We start from the raw sequence: 22,820 nt of genomic DNA, 5'->3' as shown, positions 1-22,820 counted from the left end.
GCTCGTGTTTTTTGAACATTGGAAATCACTATTCAGAGCATCAACCACAAAACAGACTACATTAGCAGAGAGGGAGGGAGACAATAGCCGGGAGGGAAAGAAGAGAGAGACGATAATCCAGAATCAAATCACTATTCAGAGCATCAACCACAAAACAGACTACATTAGCAGAGAGGAAGGGAGACAATAGCCGGGAGGGAAAGAAGAGAGAGACGATAATCCAGAATATTCGAGAGTGAGGGAGATGGAGAGAGAAGGAGAAGGAGGTGGTAGAAAAAAACCAGAGAAGCGGAAGAGAGAAAACCAATAGATGAGAAAGAGAGTATTTGAAAGGCAGAAGAGGGAGAGGAGACAGAGAAAAGAGAGAGAGAAAGAGAGATGAAGGAAGGGGGGAAGAAACGAGAAAACTAGGAAAAAGAGGGAGGGAGAGAAAGCGGGTGGGAAGAAAGAGAGGAGAATACTAGGAACAGAGAAGAGGAAGGAAGGAGAATAATAGCCAGAGAGGTAGAAGAGGGAGAGAGAGAAGGCTAGAGGGAAGAAAGGAGACATTGACAGAGAAAAGGGAGAATTGGAGAAAGGGAGAGAAAGAAATGAGAACTGAGTTAAAATGTCTCTCTTTTCCATGTATTTAAACTGTCATGGCAGCTTGATTGATTATAGGATTCGTGGTTTCCTACTATAGGGCAGGGGCTCTCAAACTGGGGTCCCAGTGACGCCGGGAACTGACCTCCTTTGTATTCATGGTTTCCTTCTACAATCCAGGGGGTTCTCAAAATAGACTCGATCTCCGGGAGGGCCCGATACCCGAAGGATTTATTGATATTTATCAGGTTCATTCCTGAAAGGGATGGTACCTACACCTACGTGAGAGAAACTGAACATCGAAAATTTCAGCCGATTACATAAGAGCAGATATATTTGTTTTATTGTTTAGGAAATATTTTTAAATAAAAAAAAAAAGATTTTTAAATAGCCGAAAAACTGAACTTCTCCATTCTTCTTGATCTTCTCGAGCCGCCGGTTCTCAATATTCTTGAGCTTCTCCGTTCTTCCTAGCGCCGGTTCTCAATACTCTGAGCCGCCTAAATCTCATAGTCACTTGTGTAGCACATTGCATACCTACTGTTAATTACAGGCTTTCATACAATTTAAATTCTGTGCAATAGGTACATGTATACTTTTTCGGGGCCCCACACAGTTCCATATCTTTATTCTGATGTACTTGAGCCTATTCATATTCACCTCCTTCTCTCGCCTCACTTAGTTTTGTCCGCACTAGACTGGGGTTTGGGTTTGGCGGGGCCAGGCTTTGGTCTCCCGCCTCACTTAATTTTGTCCGCGCTAGGCTGTGGTTTGAGTTTGGCGGGGCCAGGCTTTGGTCTCGCGCCTCACTTAGTTTTGTCCGTGCTAGGCTGGGGTTTGGGTTTGACGGGGCCAGTGGGTCTGGGCAGGGGCCAGGTCTCATGCACCACATGGCGGAACATACAGGCGTACATGACACATAGGATGGCCAGGCAGGTACCGAGAGATATGGACAGGATACCGGACAGCGCAATCGAGATGAACGCCGCACTAGCGCTGTCGTTGAGCTCATCTGGAACCAAGGAAAGAAAATAATAGAATATACCCTGTTTATACTGCCGAAATGAGACTGAAAAGTCCCTTTACTCCCGCTGTCTAAACATAAACAAGGTCTTATGTATTTGGTACAGAAGTCGTGAGGAGACTTGATTCACTTGAATTTGTTAAAAACTTAACCCGTAATAATAAACTATCATCTTACCTGAGATGTGTCTCTCCTTGTGATTATTAAACCATACATTGAGCTGAGTTGCATTCAGATGACACTCCCGGAATGTTTCGTTCCAATAGTAGAATCTGGGAATAAATAAGTGATCGAAAGAAGTGAGGTTTAGCTTCAGTCGTACTGAGGTAACACGTGGCAATAGCAAGTGACATCTTACAAGTTGTGCCAATGGCATGTTTGCGTGGGCCTCACCCAGCTTTCATTCTGGAGTACCAGTACACCAGTGACAAAAAGCTCACCCTGAGGCTTGGCTGTAGGGGAAAACAGCCTTAAAGGATGGGTTAAGCTTGTACGAATCTACCACTACTCCACCGACACAGGTTGTATACGTATGTGAGAGGCGGCTCTTGATATTCTAAGATCACATCAGGCTTTTCAGGCTCATGGGGCTCATCCAGCCTTAGTATAGGGCCCCGGGAAAAGGCAAACGTGATTCTTTAGACGGATATCCGTCCAAACACCAACCAAGCGCAACGTTGCTTAACAACCTAAAAGTCCAGCGAAACGACTTTAATTTTTAACTAATAAAATGCGGCTTTTCTCACCTTGAACACTGGCACACAGCTGTCGAATTGTGACACACGAGTCGAAAATCCGCCGCATAACAGGTCTCGTTGTTCTGGCACGGTTGACTGTACAGCGCAAACCCTGAAACTGTTGAATAGAAACCGACCATTAAAATTGATCTGTTTTTATTGCATGCTATAAAACTACAAAGAACGGATTACCATCAGTGACGTTTGGTGAGATTTTCAAAAGGGGAAACGAGTCGAAAATCCGCCGCATAACAGGTCTCGTTGTTCTGGCACGGTTGACTGTACAGCGCAAACCCTGAAACTGTTGAATAGAAACCCACCATTAAAATTGATAAAATTTCCATTACTAACGATTCACTTACATTTTCATTTGTAGTACAAAATATAGGAATTGATAAGTTTACAGGTTCGAGTATGTTGAATAAAGACTGTTCAAAGGCAGCTTACATGGACTGTATAAATTTAAAACTACTTAGGTCCTTTTACTTGGGTATTAAAACTTTACCTGAGATTTCACATAATAAAAACTAAGGGCCTCAAAATTCCCTCTTGAAAATTGAGCGTAAAACTGAAATATGTAGGTAGGTACTTTAAAAAAAGTAAAAATCACTTCTCAAGTGCTCAACCTTGAAAATCAATTTGGCCTTTCCAGCTCGATTGGCAGTTGGCATAAGAAGACTTTTTTTCTTCGACTAAAAAGACTGTTGTTTTTTTCTTCCCTACTGTTAATGCATCAGTCCGTCAAATAAAATTGGCTGTATGTAAATTCCCCCGATTTTTTCAAGGGTCCTCATTTCCGGATGTAAATTCCCCCGAAAATAAAATCGACTACCTGAGTCTCAAATGGTAAACTCCCCCGAAATGTGTACTATGTAAATTCCCCCGATATCGGGGGACATGGAATCCGGGGAATTTACATTCGCCCATAAAATTTATTGATTGTTTCTCTCTCAGTAGTACAGTATACCGATTTGCTGGTGGTCTAGAACCCAGGTTGAATAATCACATATCATTTTGAATAAGTGCAAGTTGTTAGTAGTTTGGGGAAAAAGTCGTAAAGAATAAGAGGAGTGGTGTGTCCCTAACTTTCATGGACAACACTGGAATAGAAACATTTTATTTATTTACACGCTAAGGTTAAACAAAATTGATGGAAAAAACTGCAATAGTTTGCAGGAAAGGACTTATCGTTCTCAAGGTTGCAGAAAATAATGGTATGAATAATTTAATAATAAAATAATCAAAGTTCAAGACCTTTAGAAACAAGGAAAATATGTAATAAAAAAAACTATCGATAACTATCGATGGCGCCGACTATCGATAGTTCTCCTCCTCTAATTATCAGGCAGACCTGACAGGTACACCTGATAGACATAATATGTCTATCATCAGGCGAACTGATGGAGAACTGACACCTCATGAAATTTCGATCAGTTCTAACTGACACCTGACAGACCTGATGAGTGTGTAGCGGTACCTGTAGACCGGACAGATGGACCTTTTCAGCCGTACCTGTCAGGTCTACTTGATATTGAGTGGCTGGCCCTACAATGGTTAGTTATTTACACCCTTCACTACTTCACTAAGATACCAAGTTACATCCCAAGGCGCTTCTATCTCCCACTGTCAGCTTGAAGTGTTCTTGGGGGAAAATATTTCACAAGTGTGTTTGCTATAGACAGGTCTGACGTAAGAAGAAAAGTAAACAAGGAAAAACAAAAGAAAAAGAGGAAGAAGGAGAAGAAGAAAGGGGAAGAGAAGAAGAAAAAGGACAAGAAGAAAAGGGCTAAGAAGAGTAGAGAAGGAAGAGTGATGAAATGACAAGACGTACTTGAGACGATTATTTTCCGAACTACAAGTAGGAACATCAATGTTCCCATTACACACGACAGTCACGACACGATTATTTTCCGAACTACAAGTATGAACGGACCTTCAGTTGGACACCTACAATGGTTAGTTATTTACACCTTTCACGAAGGCCAGCTACTCCCTACTGAGTAGGGCATCAGTCCGTCAAATAAAATTGGCTGTATGTAAATTCCCCCGATTTTTTCAAGGGTCCTCATTTCCGGATGTAAATACCCCCGAAAATAAAATCGACTACCTGAGTCTCAAATGGTAAACTCCCCCGAAATGTGTACTATGTAAATTCCCCCGATATCGGGGGACATGAAATCCGGGGAATTTACATTCGCCCATAAAATTTATTGATTGTTTCTCTCTCAGTAGTACAGTATACCGATTTGCTTGTGGTCTAGATCTAGAACACAGGTTGAATAATCACATATCATTTTTGATAAGTGCAAAGTGCAAGTTGTGAGTAGGTTGGGGAAAAAATCGTAAAGAATAAGAGGAGTGGTGTGTCCCTAACTTTCATGGAGTACACTGGAATAGAAACATTGTATTTATTTACACGCTAAGGTTAAACAAAATTGACGGAAAAAAAACTGCAATAGTTTGCAGGAAAGGACTTATCGTTCTCAAGGTTGCAGAAAATAATGGTATAAATAATTTAATAATAAAATAATAAAAGTTCATTTTTTTCAGCTCTTAGCTACAAGGCTATTTTTTATATATCAGGAAATTAAAAAGGAAAAAGGATTTTTTTTTTTTTTTTTTTAGGTCTTATTTTTGCGATCTTCAATAATGAGTGAAATTCCAAAAGTATAAGCCACAAAAACCTATGATATAATCTTATCACTTGAAAGGGTTAGTTAGACCAGCCAGAATAAGGTAGACCTGATCAGGTGTCAGAGATCCTCTACATTGTCGTCTTCGGGGAGTCCTTGCTCAATGATGCCGTCACTGTGGTAAGTGTCTTCATCTTTTGTGGTAAGTGTCTTAAGGTAGAAACACACTACTATACGACCAAGATCGCCATCAGTGTTCCCATTACACACGACAGTCACGACACGATTATTTTCCGAACTACAAGTAGGAACGGACCTTCAGTTGAACACCTACAATGGTTAGTTATTTACACCCTTCACTAAGGCCAGCTACTCATTATCAGGCAGACCTGACAGGTACACCTGATAGACATAATATGTCTATCATCAGGTGAACTGATGGAGAACTGACACCTCATGAAAATTCGATCAGTTCTAAACCTGACAGACCTGATGAGTGTGTAGCGGTACCTGTAGACCTGACAGATGGACCTTTTCAGCCGTACCTGTCAGGTCTACTTGATATTGAGTGGCTGGCCCTACAATGGTTAGTTATTTACACCCTTCACTACTTCACTAAGATACTAAGTTACATCCCAAGGCGCTTCTATCTCCCACTGTCATCTTGAAGTGTTCTTGGAGGAAAATATTTCACAAGTGTGTTTGCTATAGACAGGTCTGACGTAAGAAGAAAAGTAAACAAGGAAAAACAAAAGAAAAAGAGGAAGAAGGAGAAGAAGAAAGGGGAAGAGAAGAGGAAAAAGGACAAGAAGAAAAGGGCTAAGAAGAGTAGAGAAGGAAGAGTGATGAAATGACAAGACGTACTTGGCGGACAGAAGGAAAAATAAGAAGAGTTAAGAAGGGGAGATAATGAGGAATAAGGAAAAATTAAGGGGGGGGGGGGAGGGGGGGGGGGAGAGAGAGAGAGAGAGATGAAAGAATTAAGAAGGAGAAAGGATTTTTTTAGGTCTTATTTTTGCGATCTTCAATAATGAGTGAAATTCCAAAAATATAAGCCACAAAAACCTATGATATAATCTTATCACTTGAAAGGGTTAGTTAGACCAGCCACAATAAGGTAGACCTTATCAGGTGTCAGGTCCACCTGATAGTGAATGGCTGACCTTACTGCTGAAAAAAAATAATAGTAAAAATAAAAATAATAAAAAAAAAATCTTAACAGAAAAAAAGAGTAAAAAGCTGTCATATTGAAATTTCTCTGTTATAAAGCGAATTTGTCAAGCTCTGGTGACTTAGAGCACGTTTTGTCATACATGAAGCTTACTGAAGGGATTTTATATTGAAAGCGTGACGTATACAGGGTGACGAATATCTTGGAAATAATTCAGGGTGTCCCAGACAAATCGATTATTATCTTTACTTATGAGGTCTTTCAAAAACAATATGAAGCTAAAAAGGCGAAAGGAGAGGGAGAACAAGAAGAAGAAGAAGAAGAAGAAGAAGAAGAAGAAGAAGAAGAAGAAGAAGAAGAAGAAGAAGAAGAAGAGAGTAGGGTAGCTACTTAGCCAGCCTTGTTAGCTGGGAATGTAGCACCTTGTAAGCGCTGGATCGCTGGTTCTATTCGCACCCCGGGCCCGGGTCGACGTTTTTCTTCAGCCTCTCTATCAGCCCTGATTGCTTTGGTCTGATATTTGGTTTTGGCTACAAAATTTTTACGAGTGGATACCCTTTGCACTCAACCTTTGCTATTTATTTCAGGCCGGTATCCTCCCTGTTTAAAGTCCCCCAGGCAGGCTAAGTTCAAAGTCCCTCAGGCAGACTAAGCTGGTCCCTGTTCTAAGTCCCCTAGGCAGACCCTGTATATGACAGCAAGCTCATCAAATTTCCGACCAGTATATCCTTGTTATATTCCTCGTCCTAGATACATAATTTATGACTTTATTGTCCCGCTTTTTAGCGCTTTCCATACGTTACCCACAGCGTCTACCAACGTCAGTGGTGTAGTGGTTAGTGCGGTGGACCTTGGGTCTGGAGGTAGGAGAAGAGACGGGGACGGGAGCACGCGAGATAGCCAGAGGTTGATGGTCTCTTGCCAAGATTACTTGGCCCGTCCCGAACCGCAGTCAACCATCATGAGACCTTTGTACCACCGTACCACGCAGACAACCACCTGTGCTCCTTTGAAGCATGATAAACCCTTCGTAACCTCCACCTAGCCAGGCTGGTTAGGGTTTGGCTGCTCTGATCCCTATTTATAGTCCCACAGCAAGACACTGGTCTGCTGATCTGCTCTCCGTTTATGGTCTTCCAGCCAGCCCCCAGCTTTTACCAATAGGTAGTAATGGTCTTTCTTCCCAGGTGCTCTATCACAAAATTAGCGTTCCCTTGACTCAACTCTTTCACATTGCGTGACGAAAACTCGTTCCTGCGAATGTGCAGAAACCAGTTTTCGTCAAATAACATTAAAGAGTTCAGTTAATGGGACGCTAATTTTGGTTGCAAAAACTCGCTACAAAATAAACCCAGAAAATAAACGAAACCTTGTTTAGACTGCTGGAGTAAAGGGACTTTTTAGTCTTATTCGAGAAGGATAAACAAGGTATATTCTATTCTGGTCTATTTCTTCCCAGGTGCTCTATCATATGTTCGAAGCCTACACAGAGATGGGCCACAACAACGTCCTCTACGTGGACCTCCTGTCGGGCCTCGCGTCCTTCTTTGTGGTCGCGGTAGGTGGGACGGTGATCGGGGTGATTTGGGGTTTCCTGACCGGGTTCGTGACCAGATTCACCAATGAGGTTCGCGTCATTGAACCGATCTTCATCTTCGTTATGGCCTACCTGGCGTACCTGACCGCGGAGATCTTTCACATGTCCGGGATTTTAGCGTGAGTATACGAAGTACTTTGGACTTGAACTTCTGTACTTAAAATACATCCGAAATACTTTAAATTATTTTGACCTCATTTATTTGAGAATTTGACCACATAATAATGGAGCTCTAAAGGTTAGGTGGTAGAGAACGCCTAAGGCGTTAACCTCGCCTAGTGGTTGCCTTCCACTCAAGAGTCTATTATTATTATTTAAATTAAGTTTTATTAATTAAAGAGTGGTCTGTGTTGTAGCATGCCCATCCCGTAGTATGCCGCTCATCAGATGGGCGATCAGAGAAACAATACTTCCCATTGAGGTGCTTGATCAACACGAGGGCATCAGAAAGTAACCCGTCGAAATATTTGCGATTGAAATACGAATACAATTTATTTTTCATCGACTCTGGGATTCGAACTCGGGACCTTCTGCATGGCAAGCAAGCGCGTTACCACTAGGCTAACCGTGCCCCCATAAGTTATAAGAAGGACTTTACTCTAACTCCCCGATCTACAGACTCAGAAATTCGGATTGAAATGATTGTAGACTCTGAGAATTCAGAATATTGAGATGCCACTAAATTTACAAACTTTCACTAAGACCAGCCACTCATCATCAGGTCGACCTGACACTTACGCATGGCAAGCAAGCGCGTTACCACTAGGCTAACCGTGCCCCCATAAGTTATAAGAAGGACTTTACTCTAACTCCCCGATCTACAGGCTTAGAATTTCGGATTGAAATGATTGTAGACTCTGAGAATGCAGAATTGAGATGCCACTAAATTTACAAACTTTCACTAAGACCAGCCACTCATCATCAGTCGACCTGACACTTACAGCTGAAAAGGTCCGTCTGTCAGGTCTACTTGATATCTGATGAGCACACACACTATCAGGTAGACCTGATCAGGTGTAACTATCGTCAGATCTACCTTAAAGTGAGTGGCTGGCCTAATTGTTTTATCGGTCCTTCTTCCAGAATCACATTCTGCGGGATCACCATGAAGAACTATGTGGAAGCCAACATCAGTCACAAATCTCACACGACTGTGAAGTACGCCATGAAAATGTTATCCAGCTCGTCGGAAACCATTATATTTATGTTCCTGGGTATATCTACCATCAGTGATGCCCATGTGTGGAACACAGCCTTTGTGATATTGACCATTTTCTTTTGTAGCTTGTATAGAACTTTAGGTAAGTAACGCAGATCCTCAAACAAAATTGGGAAAAAATTCACTAAAAGGGGAATCGAACGAAGTAAAGCTTTTGAACAAAGTCTCTGTGTAGGTATACTCGTAATTCCTCTGTATTTTATTTTATTCAATTTTATTTTCTAACATCCCGCAATCAAGGAGAGAAGGAAGGCAGGATATGAGAAAGCCAACCGTACCGAGAACCAACATTATCGGTTTAGCATAAAATCCGCCCAGGGCGGAAATCGAACCCGCGGCCCAGCGCTTATAAGGCAGATCATCCGACCCTTTTTTCCCATCAAACACCCATTTTAAAATCAACACACAACAGTCCTGGGAGGTGGCAGACTTAAATTTCCGGTCTTCGTTTTAAGGAGACGAGCTTTTTAATTTCAATTTAATAGAAAATAAATATTATACATAGAAAATGTATTCAGTGAAGCTTCTTCTTCCAGATTCTGTATTTTATTCAATTTCATTTTCTAATCCCAGAGGGAACTTTTTCGATTTTCTATTTGCATCGGAAATGAGGTTGATTGGATTTTATTTTAATTTTGCGGCTTGGTTTTAAGTTCGTTATCTTTTTCTTATATTTTAAGCCGTCATTTAAATAATTTTACTGTTTTCTATTCTATTCCTTTCCCAATTATTTTCATTCTTCAACAGTTCAACGTCTTTGGTCCTTCTTTCTCTTTTTCCTCGTCCTCTTCTTTGTCTTATTGTTATTTTTCCATGTCCTTTTTCATATCCTTCTTCTTCATTTTCTTCCTCCTCCTCCTATAGGTATGTATTTATGTCAATACTTATTGGGGAGTGGGTTAGCGCTCCCCCCGCCAAGTCAAGAAAATTTGACAGCGCTAGCTTATATTTGGGTATGCTTGGGTTGGGTGTAGGTACCTAATACATATTTATGTATATGAACGTGTAAGCAGTCTCATTTAGACGGGGAGTCTAACAGGAAATCTTACAAGTTCAACTATAAGTTTTTGTTGACTCGGGTTTAAACTTTCTAGCTAATTTACAACACGAGAAGGTGGTATCTACATTCTACACGCGTTCCTTTCATACATAGGTAGATATTAATACATAGGTAGACACTAGACTTGGCTTTTAACGTCCCCTAGCCAGACCTTTAACGTCCCCTTGCCAGTTCCTTTTTTTTAATACACATCTATGTAGGTACACACTCAAAAGTTCTAGAGAACTATCTGAGGCAATAACTGACGGTGTGGTCTGCAGTGTTCAAACCAGCCAAAACCGAAGTTTTTGTTTTTCTGCATTATCATCGCTTTTCTCTCTTCCCCACAGGTGTAATACTACCCATCAGGATAAAATCCGCCCCGGGCGGGAATCGAACCCGCGGCCTAGCGCTTACAAGGCAGACGCACTACCAACTAAGCTAACCAGACTGGCTTTTTTTTCCCTATTTGAAATCACGAAAAACCAATGGATCTAAAAATCCAATCCCAATTGTCAGCCAACCTAGTTAGCTTGGTTGGTAGCGCGTCTGCCGTAAGCGCTAGGCCGCGGGTTCGATTCCCGTCCGGGGCGGATTTTATCCTGAACGGATGAGGTTTGTTCTCGGAACGGCTGACTTAAGCGCTAGGCCGCGGGTTCGATTCCCGTCCGGGGCGGATTTTATCCTGAACGGATGAGGTTTGTTCTCGGAACGGCTGACTTTTTTCTATCCTGTCTTCCTTCTCTGTTCGCTTTTGGAACGATAAGACCTTAGCTGTTATAGTTCCCTCTATAAAACCTCAAATTACGTTCTTCCATTAGATGTGCGATATGAAAACTTCATTGTGAGTTTGGTTTTAATATTACTAGGTGCATCATTATCTACAGTATCTGTACTACAAGTTCTTCACATTGCACTCACTGTACAGACCTCATTTCACACAACACCGGTTTTAAATTTAAAATACCTACTATACTGGTAAAAGAAAACCACCTGTTCTGAGAAAAAACATTGTTTAGGATAATATCCACCCTGGGCGGGAATCTAACCCGCGACCTAGCGCCTACAAGGCGGGCGCTCTACTCTCCAAGCTAACTAGGCCGACTCATTTCTTTCGGATCGATTATGACCCGTGGGCAAATTGGCTTAAGGTGTGTACACACATAGTCGACGACCGTCGCGTAGATCGACTCTATCGATGTCGACTGAAACCATACACCCCGCCTCGACAACAATGATTCACCTCTTCGATCGACGGCTGTCGACTGTCGATAGTTCCCTCTATAAAACCTCAAATTACGTTCTTCCATTAGATGTGCGATATGAAAACTTCATTGTGAGTTTGGTTTTAATATTACTTATAGGTGCATCACTATCTACAGTATCTATACTACAAGTTCTTCACATTGCACTCACTGTACAGACCTCATTTCACACAACACCAGTTTTAAATTTAAAATACCTACTATACATGGTAGAAGAAAACCACCTGTTCTGAGAATAAACATTGTTTAGGATAATATCCGCCCTGGGCGGGAATCTAACCCGCGACCTAGCGCTTATCTATACTACAAGTTCTTCACATTGCACTCACTGTACAGACCTCATTTCACACAACACCAGTTTTAAATTTAAAATACCTACTATACTGGTAGAAGAAAACCACCTGTTCTGAGAATAAACATTGTTTAGGATAATATCCACCCTGGGCGGGAATCTAACCCGCGACCTAGCGCTTACAAGGCGGGCGCTCCACTCTCCAAGCTAACTAGGCCGACTCATTTCTTTCGGATCGATTATGACCCGTGGGCAAATTGGCTTAAGGTGTGTCCACACATAGTCGACGACCGTCGCGTAGATCGACTCTATCGATGTCGACTGAAACCGTCCACCCCGCCTCGACAACAATGATTCACCTCTTCGATCGACGGCTGTCGACTATGTGTGAGGCCAGCCACTCACTATCAGGTAGATCTGACAGGTACGGCTGAAAAGGTCTGTCTGTCAGGTCTACCTGATACCAGATGAGCACATACACTATCAGGTAGACCTGATCAGGCCTACGTGACAGCGACCCTAACGGGAACCACCCACGGAGGTTCTCTCATAATCCGATCCTATCCTCTTTTCTACCCAAATTCTATCTGGGTTCTACCCGGATAAAATCCTATTTTGGTTACTTGGGTCACCCCTTTAAGTCACTCTCTCACCTCTTCCTTCTCCCACAGCTGATGGATCACGTGATGGCGGGGATCGAGGACATCCTCGGTCGTCATGGCAACCACCACGTGCGCGACCGGTTCAAACGGTTTGACAACCGATTTATCCGACCGTATCTGTTGCGGGATCACCAACAAGGGGCAGAACCAAAGATCCTCGAAACCTACTCGAAATTGGCGATGAAGGATGCGATGGAGTTTATGAGGCGGAATGCGTCAACTATAGGCGGAGGCAGCATTACGGGAACGGACTCGATGAGTCTCTGTGAGAGACGTTTTTGCTGTCCGCAGCATTTTGCCCCCCCCCATTGCCCCTTGTTTGTGTTGTGCCCCACCCCCTACTTTCAGACACTGGAAGAGACCACTTAAGTGTGACGTTCTTTTGGACACAAACATTGGCTTAACAGTTAACAAGCTAACTAGGCTGGCCAATGAGAATTTTAACTTAACTTGGGTCAAGCAATCTGATTGGTTGATTTCAAACCTTTTAGCCAATCTTATTGAAATATTACAACTCAAAGTTTAAACTCTGGTTGTGGTTCTGGCCAATAAATTAATTAGATCAGCGGTTCCAAAACTTTTTCCTATGCGGCCCCTTTGTTATATTGTATGTGATCTTCCCGGGTGTCGCGAAGTCCTTCACGGCCCTCCCAGGCGCCGCGGACCCCAGGTTGGGAATCACTGAAACTAGGAGTGGGGGGTAAAATTGTGGAAACTTCAACAAACATGACATCTAGCGGAGAAATTGCAAAATAATTTTGTACTTGATGCTACTCGAGAGTAGCTTCCGGAATTCAAGACGCGGCGTTCACTCGAAGAGAGCGTCTCTGTTTAACTGCCAAGGTCTTTTATATCGAATTTTACTGTTTTCTGTTATACGTATTATCATCACATCAAATATACCAGATCTTGTTTAGACTGCTGGGATAAAAGAAAGGGCTTTTTAGTCCTATTCGGGCAGGATAAACAAGGTATATCCAGTGATTCCCAAACTGGGGTCCGCGGCCCCGAGGGGGCCGTGATGGACTACTTATATTACTTATTCCCGTGTTCCAGGTGTAGAGGGCAGTCGGGTCAGCACCCCCACAGCGCTGGAGAAACTACTCCCCTGGAAGAGAGGGGAAGAGGACGACAATACGCACTCTGGTGTCATTAAACAGAACGAATTTCCCGCCTGGTGCTCAAACAAGGAGTACTTGGCATATAACTCCCCCTCATCTACATTTTTAGGTAAGACATAAATTCAAAGAGTCATTATGGTCAAAAATATTGTACCTTCCCACGTAGCGTTTCAGGACCCAGCTCCCCATCTATATTTCATTTGTTTACCTACTTTAGTCCCTATAAACTAACTCCTCTTCTTATTTTTCCTCGCCTATATCCGTGTTGAGACGGGGTCGGCGTTTTTTGTCAGCCCTCAATCAGCCCTAGGGTGATTGCTTTGGGCTGACATTTAGTTTTGGCTACATACATTTTACGAGTGGATGCCCTTCGCACTCATCTATTATTAATACGTACTACATATTTCTTTAGCAAGGGAAATAGCTCAATTCTACATAGATTGAACAATTCTGATTTGCTAAATCCCGCTCTTAGTGTAATTGTAATCCAACCATTAAAACATTCCATCAACTGCGCTAGCCTGTCACTTTAAGCAAAATATTATGTGGGAATCACTGAAATAGATTATATTTGTGACCGATTTGACGTCATTACTTAAGTGGTCCGTTTGTGATTCATGGTGTAGTAAAGGCGTTTACACGACGAATTTTCTTTGGTGTTTTTGTAACCTCGAAAACCGTCTGACCCTCGATTTCTTGAGCATGCCCTATACGTTTGCCTATTTCTTTCGTCTTCTAAACTTTTCGACATGTTTTCTCCGTTTAAAGCCCTTTCAAACTCTTTTCGCCGTCGATCGATGTAATTCGACGTCGATCGACGGCGAAAAGGCCGTCGACTATGCGTGGACACACCTTTAGACCGCGTTTTACGAAGTCGGAGATGGCTTCATTTCTGGATTGAACTGGGTATTAATAATAGCTCAATCCTAGCTTGATCTCAATTTTGATTGGGTTTCAAAGTGACTTTGTCTTTGGCTAGATGTTAAAGCTCAAACAAATAAATTAAGGTCAAAAATATATCGCCTGCGGCGCGGAGTCAGTCAGCGCCTTTATTAACCCCGCATTCTCAATAACCAGACAGGATTAAGGGTGGTTATCTTTTAAGCTAGTCACTCACTATCAGGTAGACCTGACAGGCGGACCTTTTCAGCCGTACCTGTCAGGTCTACCTGATAGTGTGTGGCTGGCCTACCAAAAACTCTCTTCAGAAGTTGAAAAAGTTTGACCCATACTTCTCTTTCGTGTGTTTGTCTTGTCCCCTTCTTTCCCCTTTCTCAAACCCCGCTCCGATCACAGCCGAACCCGACTCGACACCCCCGAATGAGTCACCGGTCAAACTATCACTCCTCTCCCTGCCCGGGCTAAAGAAGGCCCTCTCTTCAGAAGTTGAAAAAGTTTGACCCATACTTCTCTTTCGTGTGTTTGTCTTGTCCCCTTCTTTCCCCTTTCTCAAACCCCGCTGCGATCACAGCCGAACCCGACTCGACACCCCCCAATGAGTCACCGGTCAAACTATCACTCCTCTCCCTGCCCGGGCTAAAGAAGGCTACGACGACCTTCGTTCGGAACATAAAAGACAACGGATCGAGTACTGGCGGAGATTACCGAAACGTTCCGACTGTTGCCGAATGCTCGTTGCCCTGGAGACGACGAGATGGTAGGGGGATAGAGTAGCTTTAGTTTCAATCTGTCACCAATTCATCATTTAATTTAATGATTTAGTCATCAATGTCATCATTCAATAGATCAGCTATTCTCAACCGGGGGTACGCGAGAGACCCTCCGAGGGCACAGGCAAAAAAAAATTGTAATGATGGACAAACGCAAATTTTGAATTTTCACGGCTAATCAGTGCAGTACGGTAAAAAAAGTACTAAATTTTGACCTCAAGGTATTGAAGTATCTACTGATATTTTTCAAAAAGCTCTGACTGCGTATAACAACGGATCGAGTACTGGCGGAGATTACCGAAACGTTCCGACTGTTGCCGAATGCTCGTTGCCCTGGAGACGACGAGATGGTAGGGGGGTAGAGTAGCTTTAGTTTCAATCTGTCATCAATTCATCATTTAATTTAATGATTTAGTCCTCAATGTCATCATTCAATAGATCAGCTATTCTCAACCGGGGGTACGCGAGAGACGCTCCGAGGGCACAGGAAAAAAAATTGTAATGATGGACAAACGCAAATTTTGAATTTTCACGGCTAATCAGTGCAGTACGGTCCAAAAAGTACTAAATTTTGACCTCAAGGTATTGAAGTATCTACTGATATTTTTCAAAAAGCTCTGACTGCGTATAGCACGGATGCGAAGATCCATCATCTTCTTTCCGAAGAACTGTGTATGCCGCAGAAGAGGGTAAGATATTAATTTGGACACTTTACCAAAGATACCCATAATTTTTCGGATCATTAAGATCATTTTTATTCATTTGCCAGCCTAGTTTGTAGGGTAGCGCGTCTGCCTTGTAAGAGCTAGGCCGCGGGTTCAATTCCCACCCGGGGCGGATTTTATCCTGAACGGATAAGGTTCGTTCTCGGAACGGCTGGCTCTCTCCTATCCTGTCTTCCTTCTCTCTTCACTTTCGGGACGGTAAGAATTTAGCAGTTTCAGTTCCCTCTATCCAACCGCTTGATAAAAAAAAAGAGTTTAATCTCACTTTGTGGACCCGGCCATAAAGTCATTCTAATTTTTGTCCATGTTTCAGCATCGGCGACTGAGCTACTCCCGACATACGGTGGACGACAGGGATTTGTCTACCCAGGTCAATTATAAGATGCACATGAACATGTGTCGTCGCCTTATGGCGGATAGGAAACATCACCATCGACGAAGTAAACGACTCAACAAGGTATGTGACCCTCTTTTGGCCAGCTTCTCACCGAACGGAGGGTAAAACCCTCGTCACTAAAAACCTTTTAGCAGTGATACAATGCCCATCATCGACAAAATTTGCACTCGTTTTTCGATTGCAAATATTTCAACGGGTTACTTTCTGGTGTTCTCGTGTTGACCCAGCACCTAAATGAGAAGCATTGTGTCTCTCGCCCATCTGATGAGAGACATACTACGAGATGGGAATGCTACAACACACACCACAAGCGTCTAATGTAACAGTTGTTTTATTGTTACGAATTAAAAACGGGGGTAAAACACTCTTTTTTCTTTCTAAAGGAATCTAAAGAAACTTTGTTGGGGTTGTCAGCCGGGATCGAACCCACACTCTCTTGTTTACCAGGCGAGCGTCTTGACCACGACGCCACCAAGGCAGGTAAAAATCACGGTTCGATTAACCTCAGCCGGGATCGAACCCACACTCTCTTGTTTACCAGGCGAGCGTCTTGACCACGACGCCACCAAGGCAGGTAAAAATCACGGTTCGAAAGTGGTTTTAGGTTCGAGCCCTTGTTGTCTCAATATTTTTTATCAACCTTTTACATCCTAATTAGTTAAATGACACTAACCTATTTTTTTAGATAGTCCTTTTAGAGAATTTAGATATTTTTTTATGTAACCCTATCCATTGTTTTTCTTCTGTTAATTCTTCTATTGCAGGGGTTCCCAAACTTTCGAGTACTGCGTACCGCTACATCCTAAATCCTAATTAGTTAAATGACACTAACCTATTTTTTTAGATAGTCCTTTTAGAGAATTTAGATATTTTTTTATGTAACCTATCGATTGTTTTTCTTCTCCTGTTAATTCTTCTATTGCAGGGGTTCCCAAACTTTCGAGTACTGCGTACCATCTGAGATGTCAAGGTTCTTTTGGCGTACCACAGATTGGGAACCTCTATTCTATTGTGATTGAAAATGAAAGTTGGAATATAATGCTTGTTTTCTCCACTCAGACTGTCTGATCGTCGGAACTCCTCGGAAAAAGCTTTCTTCTAGTCTCTCAGACGGTCTGAAGACTAGGAACGCGTTCCTCGGTCTGTCAGACACTCTGAGCTTTGAGTGGTTGGCCTTACCAGAGAATTGTAAGGAAATAATTTGAAAGTGATTCAATATTTGAAAAGTTAGGAAAAAGATGGTGTTCTACATAGTTTACAAGGATACCGAGATTATCTATGCATTACCTAGATTACCTTCTAGAATCTAGATCGAAGAAGAATTACCTAGCCCCATTTCTGCTTGTAAAGTAGGTTCAACACCATTCTTTTCAGGTCTGCCTGCCTATGTTAGCACCGTAAAGGTACCTAGATTTATTTCTACTCAATAATTTTACTATCCCAGAAAAGGCAAATCAGAAGTTGTACCTTGTACTTAGAGGTACCTACAGTATTTGAATGGCTAAGAGACAGAGCGGACCAAGTAAAAAAAAAAAGCGTCTTGAGATAATTAGAGACAAATTACTTTCCTTCCTATAAAATAAGGAAAGTAATATAATCATCATCCTATCAATCCTAGGATTGGTTTGTAGATCGCCACTCGTCTCTATTTGATGCTTTCGTCTTCATCTCCGAGTAAGAGCTGCTCCCGGAGTACTTCACGACTTGATCGATGTAATTCAGTCGTGGTCTGCCTCTTCCTTGTCTCCCTTCTCTCTTCCCTTCTATGATGGAAATCATGTACCTACTACGAGACATTTACATTACAAATTACCGATTATTAATAACAATTATGGAAAAACAAAATGTTTGAATATCAAATACCTAGATTATTGAATGAATTACCCGAAGATATGAAAGAATTAGATAACGAAAGAAATATGAAAAAGAGTATTAAAGATTTTTATTTAAGAAGTAATGAAATATAGAAGTTGAGCTGAAAATAACCAGATGAACCAAAGAAGAAGCTACGCCACTACGAAAAGACAATAAGAATGAAAGTACCTAAAAAGAAAATACTACGGCTGTCGACTATGTGTGAGGCCAGCCACTCACTATCAGGTAGACCTGACATGTACGGCTGAAAAGGTCCGTCTGTCAGGTCTACCAGATGAGCACATACACTATCAGGTAGACCTGATCAGGCCTACCTGATAGTGAGTGAGTGGTCTGACACAGCTTTAAAGGTCGCATGTTAAGCCCTCTGCGAGAGACGTTTTTGCTGTCCGCAGCATTTTGCCCCCCACACCTCACGCCGAAACTCGGCGCTAGATGTCGCCACTATCGTTGAAGAGGATTCACCTGCAGGTACGTTCGTGTACGCCTCACCCGACATTTAGGGCTGTTTGCCACTGGACTAATAAATTTTTAAATTAGTGTCCCCCGATCAACTCTAACCAGTTTCCTACCAACCTAGTTAGCTTAGTTGGTAGTGCGTCTGCCTTGTAAGCGCTAGGCCGCGGGTTCGATTCCTGCCCGGGGCGGATTTTATCCCGATAATGTTCGTTCTCGGAACGGCTGGCTTTCCTCCTATCCTGTCTTCCTTCTCTCTTCGATTTCGGGACGATAAGACTTTCTCGGAACGGCTGGCTTTCTCCTATCCTGTCTTCCTTCTCTCTTCGATTTCGGGACGATAAGACCATAGCAGTTACCCTCTGTCAAACCTCTTAAAAATAATAATAATAATAAATAAATAACGTAACTTCTTCATTTTTTTTCGAAAATTATCTTTATCCCTATTTGAAATCACGAAAAACCAATGGATCTGAGAGTCCAATGTTAATCGTCAGCCAAACAATGTAAGGATTTCCTGCAATCTGATTGGTTCCTTCGTTTTGGGTTGATGACTCATTGCTGTCACATTGATCTGGATGAACTATAGGCCTGTGTTTCTTTCCTACGCCGCATCGAAGCGGTGTCAACTCGACATTCACTCTGCACTAGGAGTGGGGGGTAAAATTGTGGAAACTTCAACAAACATGACATCTAGCGGAGAAATTGCAAAATAATTTTGTACTTGATGCTACTTGAGAGTAGCTTAAGGAATTCAAGACGCGGCGTTCACTCGAAGAGACGCTCAACGTCCCTGTTTAACTGCCAAGGTCTTTTATACCGAATTTTACTGTTTTCTGTTATACGTATTATCATCATATCAAATATACCAGATCTTTTTTAGACTGCTGGGATAAAAGAAAGGGCTTTTTAGTCCTATTCGGGCAGGATAAACAAGATATATTCTATTTCAGTGATTCCCAAACTGGGGTCCGCGGGCCCGAGGGGGCCGTGATGGACTACTTATATTACTTATTCCCGTGTTCCAGGTGTAGAGGGCAGTCGGGTCAGCACGCCCACAGCGCTGGAGAAACTACTCCCCTGGAAGAGAGGGGAAGAGGACGACAATACGCACTCTGGTGTCATTAAACAGAACGAATTTCCCGCCTGGTGCTCCAACAAGGAGTACTTGGCATACAACTCCCCCTCATCTACATTTTTAGGTAAGACATAAATTCAAAGAGTCATTATGATCAAAAATATTGTACCTTCCCATGTAGCGTTTCAGGTCCCAGCTCCCTATCTATATTTCATTTGTTTACCTACTTTAGTCCCTATAAACTAACTCCTCTTCTTCTTTTTCCTCGCCTATATCCGTGTTGAGACGGGGTCGGTGTTTTTCGTCAGCCCTCAATCAGCCCTGGGGTGATTGCTTTGGGCTGACATTTAGTTTTGGCTACATACAGTTTACGAGTGGATGCTCTTCGCACTCAACTATTATTAATACATACTACATATTTCTTTAGCAAGGGAAATAGCTCAATTCTACATAGATTGATCAATTCTGATTTGCTAAACCCCGCTCTTAGTGTAATCCAACCATTAAAACATTCCATCGACTAAGCTAGCCTGATGTCGTATAAAACGCCCGATTTTTAATAAAATTGGTTGTATATGCAATCCAGTTTTCATTTGTGTAGCACACATTGCATAGAGTTCGTGGTTGAAGGCGTTGGAATAGCACAATCCGTGTGCTATCCCAACCCCTAGAGCACGAGAAACGCGGTAAAATTTGAAATTTTCAAAATCGATAGCTTCGCCACAAAATGGAACGTTTCTGCAAGACTTTTTTCATCGTTTCTGCAACAATTTTGAGTTATTTCCTCTAATTAAATTTCCTGAAATGTTTTCCATCGCTGAATTCCATCTTCTAGAGAAAAAAATAACTTTGACCTGTTTAATTTGAAGTTTCCTGTCAGCCGTTCTGTGAAATTCAGCCGGAAAGAAAACCCTAAGAAAAGTTTTCAAAATGGCGTTCAAAACTTCAGAAATCTCAGCAAACTTCTGGTGTCATTAAACAGAACGAATTTCCCGCCTGGTGCTCCAACAAGGAGTACTTGGCATATAACTCCCCCTCATCTACATTTTTAGGTGAGACATAAATTCAAAGAGTCTTTATGGTCAAAAATATTGTACCTTCCCACGTAGCGTTTCAGGTCCCAGCTCCCCATCTATATTTCATTTGTTTACCTACTCTAGTTCCTATTAACTAACTCCTCTTCTTCTTTTTCCTCGCCTATATCCGTGTTGAGACGGGGTCGGTTTTTTTCGTCAACCCTCAATCAGCCCTAAGGTGATTGCTTTGGGCTGACATTTAGTTTGGCTACATACATTTTACGAGTGGATGCTCTTCGCACTCAACTATTATTAATACTTACTACATATTTCTTTAGCAAGGGAAATAGCTCAATTCTACATAGATTGATCAATTCTGATTTGCTAAACCCCGCTCTTAGTGTAATTGTAATCCAACCATTAAAACATTCCATCAACTGCGCTAGCCTATCACTTTAAGGGTAACTTTATCCGTCCACTGTGGGGGTTGTGTGTTTGTCCTCAAGAGAAAGGGATTTTTCCTCAATCCTTAGAAACATCTAACTGGTTTTGAAGTGTTTGTACCCATTAGATATTTACTATTGGTTTTGTGAACTGTACTACTCGGTAAAAAAAATGCCCTCAATCAGGCTCAAGATTTATAATGAAATTTCCTCAGGTGTCCAACTATTATGCCTTTCTCAGAGACATAGAAAATGTAGTACCGTCAAAATATTATGAACCTTAAAACCTAATAGTCTCCCCCTCCTCAGGTATATTTCGTCGCGATTCTCTGTCGGACAAGGGCTCGAACCTGCACCCGTCGGTGTCTGACGCCGAGCGGTCCCCCTCCCTCTCCTCCTCGTCAGCATTGCTGATAGACGAGCACGCTGTTAATACACTCCTACTGAGTCCGTACAATGGGAAACGACTTCTCACCTCACGCCGAAACTCGGCGCTAGATGTCGCCACTATCGTTGAAGAGGATTCACCTGCAGGTACGTTCGTGTACGCCTCACCCGACTTTTAGGGCTGTTTGCCACTGGACTAATAAATTTTTAAATTAGTGCCCCCCTAATTTTCGATCAACTCTAACCAGTTTCCCCCCCTCCCTCTCCTCCTCGTCAGCATTACTGATAGACGAGCACGCTGTTAATACACTCCTACTGAGTCCGTACAATGGGAAACGACTACTCACCTCACGCCGAAACTCGGCACTAGATGTCGCCACTATCGTTGAAGAGGATTCACCTGCAGGTACGTTCGTGTACGCCTCACCTGACTTTTAGGGCTGTTTGCTTCTAACCCTAAGGTTGTGGTTATGTATCGGGTTGAGATAGGCAAGGTTGGTAAACTAACCTTGTTTATAAGTTACCACTCCCATGCCAAACTGTAGAAACAATATCCTGTCTCAACCCAACCCGGTACATAACCATAACCTTAGGGCTGTTTGCTTCTAACTTCTAACCCTAAGTCTCAGAGTGGCCTTTAACCCACGCTGTTAATACACTCCTACTGAGTCCGTACAATGGGAAACGACTAAATCAAGAATAATAATAAACTGAATATTAAACAAATTAGGCAGGTACATAGGTACTGATTTTCTGTAATCACTACGGGCTAAAAAAATCCCGGAGGGACGGACCCTGCTTGTTGGACTTGGTCCGCTCTGCCTTTTACCCATTTATATTTTATGATTCAACCCTGAATTCGTATAGGTTCTTACCAGAGTTAAAATCAATAAAATAAAATTATAATTCCCGCATTCCTTACCTATCGATTTTCATTATGACTATTTTTTATTAGGTACTTTCTATCTTTTATTAATCTCTACTACTTTGTCTAGCCCCATTTTTGTTGAAGTTTTTTTTTCCAAGAGGTTTGACAGAAGGAACTGTAACTGCTAAAGTCTTATCGTTCCGAAATCGAAGAGAGAAGGAAGACAGGATAGGAGAAAGTCAGCCGTTCCGAGAACGAACCTTATCTGTTCAGGATAAAATCCGCCCCGGCTGGGAATCGAACTCGTGGCCTAGCGCTTACAAGGCAGACGAGCTACCATCCAAGCTAACTAACTAGGCTGGCACATTGCGTTCGTTGGGCTGAACAGAAGATGTCGTATAAAACGCCCGATTTTTAATAAAATTGGTTGTATATGCAATCCAGTTTTCATTTGTGTAGCACACATTGCATAGAGTTCGCGGTTGAAGGCGTTGGAATAGCACAATCCGTGTGCTATCCCAACCCCCTAGAGCACGAGAAACGCGGTAAATAGCTACCATCCA

General features: G+C 42.3%; 2 protein-coding genes across 2 annotated transcripts; one reads left to right on the top strand and one right to left on the bottom strand.

The window, feature by feature from the left end:
* Nucleotides 1-1,178: 1,178 nt before the first annotated feature.
* LOC103516188 lies at nucleotides 1,179-2,666 on the bottom strand. Its single transcript, XM_008481149.3, has 4 exons — nucleotides 2,583-2,666; nucleotides 2,353-2,399; nucleotides 1,784-1,878; nucleotides 1,179-1,594 (listed from the first exon to the last, which is right to left on the bottom strand). Exons 1-4 carry the CDS (start codon nucleotides 2,664-2,666, stop codon nucleotides 1,389-1,391), a joined length of 432 nt encoding a protein of 143 aa, XP_008479371.1. The 3' UTR covers nucleotides 1,179-1,388.
* Nucleotides 2,667-4,992: 2,326 nt separating this feature from the next.
* LOC103516187 (sodium/hydrogen exchanger 4-like) lies at nucleotides 4,993-21,827 on the top strand. The gene is made up of 14 exons (XM_008481148.2): nucleotides 4,993-5,010; nucleotides 5,094-5,156; nucleotides 7,607-7,863; nucleotides 8,828-9,045; nucleotides 11,316-11,338; nucleotides 12,231-12,486; nucleotides 13,278-13,451; nucleotides 14,814-14,999; nucleotides 15,628-15,701; nucleotides 16,051-16,194; nucleotides 18,405-18,480; nucleotides 19,494-19,667; nucleotides 21,312-21,536; nucleotides 21,667-21,827. The coding sequence occupies exons 1-14, from the start codon at nucleotides 4,993-4,995 to the stop codon at nucleotides 21,825-21,827; spliced, it is 2,049 nt and encodes a 682-aa protein (XP_008479370.2).
* Nucleotides 21,828-22,820: the final 993 nt, after the last annotated feature.

The sequence above is a fragment of the Diaphorina citri genome, unplaced genomic scaffold (genome assembly GCF_000475195.1).
Source record: "Diaphorina citri unplaced genomic scaffold, Diaci psyllid genome assembly version 1.1 scaffold1503, whole genome shotgun sequence".
Taxonomy (NCBI): Eukaryota; Metazoa; Arthropoda; class Insecta; order Hemiptera; family Psyllidae; genus Diaphorina; species Diaphorina citri.
This window is presented reverse-complemented; position numbering and strand designations above follow the sequence as displayed.